Here is a 9279-nt window from a genome sequence, read left to right as displayed (position 1 = left end):
CTTGTTGGAGATGCCCATTTCCTGGCACTTGTGTGGTACGAATGGTAAGTGCGACTTGTCAGCCCAAACCTGGATATTTATCCAGATCTTGGCCAGTTGGAAGTGGTTACTGCAGGCTGTTGAGATGCGAGGGAGGGAGAATTGAACGTGGGATGCTCTTGGGCCCGATGGTCCAATCACCGAGTATTACCGAGCGGGAATCGGCCAATGGAAACCGGCAGTCCATGTCCTCGCGCCCAATGGGGGAGCGGGGCAGGTACGGCGCGCTGTCCAATGGGCAGCCGGGTGGCGATGGCGCTGGCCAATCAGGAGCGAGACCGGGGCGCCGCGCGGACCAATCAGGAGCGAGGCCGGGGAGCCGCGCGGACCAATAGGGAGGCGGTTCGGGCTGTGGCGGCCGAGTGGCGGCGAGAAGATGGCGGAGCAGCGCGCTGTGCGAAAGCGGAGCGGGGACGCCGAGTCGGAGCGAGCAGGTGAGGCTGAGCTGGCACGGTGAAGGGGGTGGGGGGCACCAGCGAACCAACCGAGGCCATTTCTGTGAGAAAACCGGGGCTGGGGATGCCGGTGGACCGTGTGTGCGCGGCGGCAGCCGTTACCGGCTCCCAGATGCTGTGCGGCGCCAGCAACTCCGGCGCAAAAAATAATAAAAATATACCGTTTGCGGCGTAAAATGCAACAAAGGGTGCAATGTAAAATGCATAAATGGGTGCACTGATGCCTGTGCACGGAGTACTGGGAGATGCCGAAAGGAAAAAAACTCCATCCTGTGGAGCTTTTTAAATATATTGCAAGCCTGCTTTACGCGGTAATATCGTTATGGTCTTTGCAGGAGGAGAGGGGAAGTTTGAATTGTCTTGTCTATTTTTTTTACACATTGGCACTGCCCCGAGTGAATGGCCAGATTGCTCAGGGATGTGGATGAAGCGAGGTGGGATCTCCCTCCTTACGCTCATCGCCGCCGCACTTGTCATTGGTGATCACTGGGAGGAACGAAGTGACCAGCGAAGAACTCCTCCATTCACCATCACTGGTCCAAAGACCTCCGGCACATCCGAATGTCCCTCCTCCCCAGCCCTCACTGCACATTTTACCCGAGCTCGCTTGTGCAAATGCATTTGGTATTTTGTTTCCCCACTTGGGTTGCGCTTCCATCTGTCTCTCTCCTTTTCTCTCGCCCCCATTTTTAAATTGGTTTTCATGGCTGTGTGATCACCATCAATGGTCTGTTCCCAAAGCAAGTTCTGCTTCGGTGCTTCCTTCTCTAAACCGCGCATGTCTTCAGTGTTGTCGTCCCCCCCCCCCCCCCCCCCCTTTAATTCCCCCTGATCTCTTTCCACCTGTCTCTCTTTTTAAAACAAATATTTTAATTAAAGTTTGCATTTTTACACTGTCCAAGAAATGGATTAAAAGGGTTTAATTTACACATTGTTTCCACATGTCCTTCTGACACTTGTGTCAACATCTCCTCCCAGCACGTGCCCAATCCAATTTCCTTACCCTTTCTTGATAACATTTAACTGTGTCGGCAGCATTAGCTTGGGGTAAAAAGTAATATGACAGTTGTGGTTGTTTATCAGTCGAAAGAGAACAAAGCTGACCTTTCGGCTGGGACCTTTTTGGCTTGTCTGTTTTATTTTCTCTGCCTCCCATTTGAATGTTTTTGGTTGTGATAGTGGTCCTTGATGCTCATTTCCGCTGAGTATACATGGTGTATGTATGAGTGTGTATATATTTGTTTCCCTCCTTCACTTCCAACTACATAATGGATCTCTTTCAGTTGCTGCGGGGTATGATGAGACCAGTTCTAGGTTCTTCAAGGGCAGCAGGGTGATGGATGGTTGGTTTGTTAGTCCCTGTCTGTTATTTTTGGCTCTCATGCCATTCTTCAGGGAAAGGCACCCCTGACGCTCAATGCATTCTGCCCTTCCACTATTTGTACTCCGAATCATCTTCATCTTATTCTATCGATTTGGATGTTGCATTTCTCTTGCTATTTTCCATTCTTCACGGCCTGAAAAGCAAGGTGTAAATGTGCATTTAATGAAATAGTTAGCGCTGATAGTTATCTTCGTTGATCTGCATGTTTCACCGTGCTACCTTGGTAAGAAGCTTTTTGTAAACCAGTTCAATTGGCATTGAAGGTTGCAAGTGAAAACTATTTTGAGAAGCAATGGGTTTCTGGCAAGAGGAGGAGCTTCCAAGGTGTGTTGCAGTCTAAACGCTTTCTGTGCACTTAATTGCACTGTATATCAACATCAAATTGTATTTGTCATAATTGTTAACATTGCTAAGGGGTTGTTATACCTCCTTTCTGAGAAATAGTGCAGATGTTGTGGGGACTGAGCCATTTGGATCAGAGACAGAGTAAGTGGTAGAAGGCGGGTGGAACGATATGGAATGATAGTTCCGGAGCAGTGTGTCGGATGAGGGAAAGAAATTTGAGCGGCCGGAAGAAGGATTCTTTCACTAGATATCCTTGCAGCATTTCCAAGCATTACTAATTCTATATGCAGGCGTATTTTTTCTCTGTCTCTCATGCTTTGGTTGGAAATTGAGTTATGGGATTGGTGAGTTGATGTCAACACCTTTCAGCACTTTTATTTGAAATTCCAGTTTCTAAACTAGTTCAATAAAATATATCCCTGGACAAACCAGAATAACGTGCTTGCCTCTCGAAGTGTAACACTGACTATAGACCTGAAGAAGGAGCCGTGCTCCGAAAGCTCGTGTTTGAAACAAACCTGTTGGACTTTAACCTGGTGTTGTAAGACTTCTTACTGTGCTCACCCCAGTCCAACGCCGGCATCTCCACATCATGACTGACTATAGAAATCATGCAATTGACACCTCTCTGAAACAAATTTTTTTGGATTTCAGACTGTCATGGTGTGGACAAGAGGCACTTGGGTCTAATATATTACATAACTTTGACCCAAATCAGGCCTTTGATGTGTTACACAGCAGGACTAGCAGGTATATGGCAGTAGGGTGGGGTGCATTAAACAGCATTCTGGAACAATAGAAGATGCTTTGGCATTCTTGTGAGTGTGAGAACTTGCTGCAGTTCCCTCAACTCTATTTTAAATGAAGCAGGGTTATTGCCAAGTTTGGCTCGTTCCACATGATGGTCATCTGGACAACCAAAAGCTGGGGCTGTCAACTTTTTTGCCAGAGGCAGTAAAGGGATGCAAGAAGGAAGGCATGCAGGAGAGCTGAGATAGAAAAATAGCTTTGTCATTGAGACACGTGACTGAAATGGGAGGAATAGTATGTTATTTTTGCCTCATGTAAATTGCAAATTACATTGACAGAGATAAGTGAATCTGATTCATCTGATGGGATATGAAGCAGTAAAACAATTTGTGTCATGGCATATCTCACTTTAAGTGTTTACTTGGTTTGCTTTTGGAGTGACTTTTGGAGTGATTAAAGTATATACAAAAAACACATCTGGCCCAAATCACAAATGGCTGCTGTTACTGCATCCCTGGTTGATAGGCAAGTGATTTGGGGTGATGAGTCAATTTTCAAAGTAAGATGTTCAAACCACTCGGAGGTAACTGACCCCACCGAACCTAAGATAGTATCCACGGACAACCAAAATTCACAACATCATGCTTCAGATAATCACTCAAACTCATAAAAATAGTAATGAACCAGTGCAGCATTTCACAGAAATGCTGACAATTTTTGAAAATCTACCACTGAAAGTTCTTTTCATTGCAAAATGGAACCACTCAATGCCACTTTGGAGTAACGTATCAGGTGGAGGAGAGAATATTTTGTTGAACCCCTGAAAATAAATGAACAGCAAAGATAAATATTTTTAGCTCATTATTGAGAAATTAAGCATCTAGAATTTTTCACCTTTTAAGTTTTGGATCTTCTAGAGCTTTCTAAGTTTAGGAAGGAGGACATATCACTGCATGTGGTATTCAGATGGAAATATTTATCTTCAAAACTAATTTTTACACATAAAACAAAAATCTAACCAGTTCTCAGTTTATTTAGCGACAACTGCAAGTGTATAAATGTTTTGGTGTCTAATGGTTTTATTTTTATCACTTTCAGAATCTGTGTCATTTGGATGTTCCACAATTGGTGTCCTGTTTTTAAACATAGTTCAATGTTTGAAGAGTTGAAGCTTTGTTTGAAATCTGCTGTGTAAGGCCTGGCACAACCAGTACAGTTTTTCTTTAGCAATTCCAAGGGCCAGTTGGGGGAGAATAATTAGTGACACCACTTATCTTGTTTGTGAAAACTGTGAAGTCATAATTTACTTAGTTTATTGTTTGCTCTGTGCAATTTGGAAGACTCAGTTCCTGCCGATATACTTTAAATCACAAAGTAACTGCAATATAGCTTTCCCACTGAGAGTATGCCGTACATTGTGTGAAGCTATGTTGGCAGAGCTTGCATAGCAAGTAACTGCAATAAGAAATATTGTTCAAGAACTAAGATTCTTGTAGTGACCAATACAGTCCTATGTATGCTTTTTTGTGTACAGTTTCTATTTAGCAAAGACTGAAAATGTTGCTTATATTCACAGCAGTAGAAATGGTTATGTACTGTACTTGGTTTCTAACCATGTGTCAGGTGGGTGGATGGTTGCATATTGAAAATGTCACATCGTTAAGTTACCTGCGGTTTACATCAAGAATGCAATTGGATACCTGGGAGAGGTTACATATTATAGAACATATTCAACAATGTCAAACACTTTCCACATGAAATAATGGTTAGCTGAGTTACAAAGTATTGGTCTTATTGAGGCGGTTCGAGTATTATCTTATTTGTTCAGACTAGACTGTGTGATAGTGCTCTTGCCTCTGTCAGAGAGCTGAAGGTTAATGTTATGTTGGGCATATCATCCAAGTGTAATATCCACTCTAGTGTAATACTAAAGGAGACTTGCAGTTTTGGGTGTGATATTAAACTGAGACCCAGGGGGCGGCATGTGACGCAGTGGTTAGCACTGTGCTGAGGACTCGGGTTCGAATCCCAGCTCTGGGCCACTGTCCATTCCATTTGCACATTCTCCCCATGTCGTGTGGGTTTCACCCCCACAACCCAAAGATTAGGTGGATTGGCCACAGTCCAAAGATGTGCGGGTTAGGTGGATTGGCCATGCTAAATTGCCCGTAGTGTCCTAATAAAAGTAAGGTTAAGGGGGGGGTTGTTGGGTTATGGGTATAGGGTGGATACGTGGGTTTGCGTGGGGTGATCATGGCTCGGCACAACATTGAGGGCCGAAGGGCCTGTTCTGTGCTGTACTGTTCTATGTTCTATTTCCAAGAAGAACAGGAGTTCTCCTTGGTGTCCAGATTAATATTTTTCTCTTAATCTCGCTGCAACAGATTGTCTGGTCAATGTCGCGTTGCTGTTTCTCCTCTCTCTCTCTCTCTCTCGCTCTCTCTCTCTCGCTCTCTCTCTCTCTCCTCCTCCCCCGTCCCCCCAACTATGTCAATTCCGGTGGCGCAGTGGGTTAGCCCTGCTGCCTCACGGCGCTGAGGTCCCAGGTTCGATCCCGGCTCTGGGTCACTGTCTGTGTGGAGTTTGCACATTCTCCCCGTGTTTGCGTGGGTTTCACCCCCACAACCCAAAGATGTGCAGGGTAGGTGGATTGGCCAGGCTAAATTGCCCCTTAATTGGAAAAAATTAATTGGGTACTCTAAATTTAAAAAAAAAGAAAAAAAAAAAACTATGTCAATTCCAACTATGACAGAATTTATCCTTGAATATTCTTTTTCAGATCCCTGAAGCTCAAGTTTAAAAGATTACCTTTTACTAAATAATAAATAAACCAGTGGCAGGATCAAAGTCATCTTGTTCACGTCACCAAAAACATACATAGCACTATATTGGTCACTACGAGAATCTTATTTTTTGTGTTTAATTCTATTCCCATTCTCTTGCTCATGCCAAACCTGATGGTAGGTAATTTTAATGTCCTGTTTGACCCAGAACTGAGCTTTCAAGTACCATATCTCATTTGTCAGCAAAAATCACCTCTGCAGCATTTGTCTGCCTCTGGCTTCTTTATGCCCTACTCCCCTCCCAAGTTCACATTTTCCAGTGCTTTCCTCACTCATTTCCCAAGTTCTACCTGACATAAACTCCAATATGTCCTAAACTGTACTCCCAGTACCTTGTACAGTTCTGTTGATTCTTTTTCTAAAATAAATTTAGAGTACCCAAATCTATCTTTTTCCAATTAAGGGGCAATTTAGCATGGCTAACCCACCTTGGGTTGTGGGGGTGAAACACACGCAAACACGTGGAGAATGTGCAAACTCCACATGGACAGTAACGCGGGGCCAGGATCAAACCCAGGTACTCGACGCTGTGAGGCGGCAGTGCAACCACTGCGCCACCTTGTTGTCCTATGTTGCTTCTCTCATTTATCCCCTTTCGGCCCTCTGCGCTCACTATAAGGCATTTGCAGTTGTCTCCAGCATCCTCCTGAAAACTCTTTGCCTGCTACTTCTTGGACATTTCTTTGACCTCTCCTGCTAATTCTTTTGTTGGCTTTTGCCTCCACTGTATTTAAAAAAAAACTGCTGGCTTTCTGACGATTCAGACGCTACTCCAAAATCTACATTGTAATAAGTATGTACTCCTTCCTCGAAGGCACACACTTCATTGCTTTTAAATGCAGAGAATTTGGATGTAATTTGGAAGAACAAAGGCAAGATGGATCAATAGGTGTGCGCAGAGGTAGAGCTAGAATTTGACTAGCTAACACTGCATAGCATTCTGGTACAGCCCACTGCTGCTAGCTGGGATCATCCTCCTGCTTTTAGGATGGGGGTTGGCAGCAATCTGTGGAGCTATATAAGAAGTTAATTGGCACTCGGTGGATAATCAATCAATTGTGCTCTGTTGTACTGCTGTACTGTCTGGTTCAGGAATCGGGTTACAGAGTTTGCTACAGAGGATTGACTTGATTCCAAATTCTCATCAGTGCATGGAGCCACATTGACTCCAACAAGACCTCTGAAACACCTCCAAACTGGTTAAGTTGTTGAAACTTTTTTTCAACCGTATTTCTAGATTTTATTGTGCCAGCTTAAATTGTGCAAGTTGTATCTGATACTAAATACTTGCGCAGATAGATCTGTGTAACTCATCAAGATGTCAAATAAATGGAGAATTCGAGACAGTTTATCACAGCTAAGAGATATGAATCACTAAAAGAGTATCTTTCCATTCGTATTTGTGGCAAAGCGGTTCAAGCTATTGGTAAGGATCTGTTGAATTAATTTGATCAAGCTGGTCTTGCGTCAAGTGTCTCTTCCAGTGAGGAATGTACAGCAGGCAGAAACAATTCACACGCTTAAAAATAAGCAGGTACAGTTAGTGCTTTTCCAGAGGCATTGTCAGCTTAATGTGCTGTTGATGTCCCCGCCAGTGCTTTCATTACTTCTAGACGTGACCACACCAGCGTTCCCCTCCTAGCTTTCTCCCTTCCTGAATTTTGGTTCTTCCAAAAGTCAGTTCCCGTGTCCTAGCTTGGAGCAAGTCCCATTCACCCAGCACCCCTGGGCTTGTTAACTGGAGCGCCACGGTAGCACAGTGGTTAGCACTGTTGCTTCACAGCGCTAGGGTCCCATGTTCGATTCCCGGCTTGGGTCACTGTGCGGAAGTCCCGAAGGACGTGCTGTTAGGTAATTTGGACATTCTGAATTCTCCCTTGGTGTACCCGAACAGGTGCTGGAGTGTGGTGACTAGGAATTTTAACATTAACTTCATTGTAGTGTTAATGCAAGCCTACTTGTGACACTAATAAAGAATATATCCTCCAAACTATCGGTATTCCCAGTTCTGGTGTCTTGTACTCTCCCAGCTCTGGTTTCTTGTACACCCCTAGTTTTGATTGCTGCACCATGCTGCACCTTTAACTGTCTAGGTCCTAAACTACGAAATTGCCTCCATCAGTCTCTGTCTTTCTCCTCATTTATGATCTACCTTAAAAATCTACCCCTTTGATCAAACTGGTCATTTGCCCTCATGCCTCCTTACTTGGCACGGTGTCAACTTTTCTTTAATTGCTTTGTGAAGTACATGGGAGCATTTTAATGATGTTAGAAGTGATTTATAATTGCAAATTATTTATATAAAAGCAAAATACTTCCCTGTTGGAAATCTGAAAGTAAAAGAGAAAATGCTGGAAAATCTCAGCAAGTCTGACAGCATCTGTGGAGGGAAAAACAGAGTTTGATCCTTTGAATACGGAGGGCTGAAGGAGTGAAAGCTGAGGATGGGGAACCCTGTCATGCTTCTGGTTGGGGCATCCCCAGCAAGTTATTTATGTTGGGAAAACTGTATTGGAATATATATAGCTTTGTATTTTTTGACTGTGCCCAGAATTGGGATCTGTGACTTCAAAAGTTCAGGGGAAGAAGAATTAACACTTTGCAGCTGAGAGGTGAAAATTTATTCTCTATCTTTTGCTTATCTCATTTCTTCCAGGATATCTTAGAATTGTGCCTCATTTGACAGTTATTTTTTAACTCCCACTCTCCCCAGAAAATTTGTCGAGCCTATAATGACCTCTGGTTATCTTGAATCGCTTTGCAGCCAATTCAATGCTGTTCATAGAATCATAGAATTTACAGTGCAGAAGGAGGTCAATCGGCCCATCGAGTCTGCACTGGCCCTTGGAAAGAGCAGCCTACTCAATACCATGCCTCCACACTATCCCCGTAACTCAGCAACCCCACTTTACCTTTTTGGACACTAAGGGCAATTTAGCATGGCCAATCCACCTAACCCGCACATCTTTGGACTGTGGGAGGAAACCGGAGCACCCGGAGGAAACCCACGCAGACACGGGGCGAATGTGCAGACTCCGCACAGACAGTGACCCAAGCCGGGAATCAAACCTGGGACCTTGGAGCTGCGAGGCAACTGTGCTAACCACTGTGCTACCCTGTTGAAGTGTAATGTAAGATAGTAAACACGGCAACCGATTTGAGAACACTTCACCTTTGTCCGTTGTCATGCAGCATGTCATCTACAAGAGTATCCCAATTTGGAACACTGGCTTGTGGGATGTATAGTTTTGTTTTGGTGTGAGGTGTTAAGTGAAGCCCCAGTGAGCATAAACAGTCCAGTTGCCATGTAACAATTATTAAAAACTATTTATTAAATGAAAGAAAAGTCAAATAGGAATACTCTACTCTCATGCAATTAGGATGTATGAATTACTTTTAAAGATAATTTAGAGTATCCAATTCATTTTTCTAATTAAGGGGCAATTTAGCGTCGCCATCCACC

The 9279-nt window shown here is 43.9% G+C and overlaps 1 protein-coding gene across 2 annotated transcripts in view; it reads left to right on the top strand.

Moving 5' to 3' along the window:
• Positions 1–391: 391 nt before the first annotated feature.
• The window catches only part of adarb1b (adenosine deaminase RNA specific B1b), a 391221-nt gene continuing 382333 nt past the window's right edge, over positions 392–9279 (top strand). The window contains exon 1 of one of the 2 annotated variants that reach the window (XM_038787593.1): positions 392–473. In XM_038787593.1, coding sequence (XP_038643521.1) covers positions 416–473 — 58 coding nt within the window. In that variant the 5' untranslated portion in view covers positions 392–415. The remainder of the gene's footprint in view (positions 474–9279) is intronic. The other variant, XM_038787596.1, reaches the window with a different exon arrangement.

Source organism: Scyliorhinus canicula, chromosome 2 (assembly GCF_902713615.1).
Source record: "Scyliorhinus canicula chromosome 2, sScyCan1.1, whole genome shotgun sequence".
NCBI classification, from domain to species: domain Eukaryota; kingdom Metazoa; phylum Chordata; class Chondrichthyes; order Carcharhiniformes; family Scyliorhinidae; genus Scyliorhinus; species Scyliorhinus canicula.
Note: the sequence above shows the minus strand (reverse complement) of the source record. Positions and strands in the feature narration are given on the sequence as shown.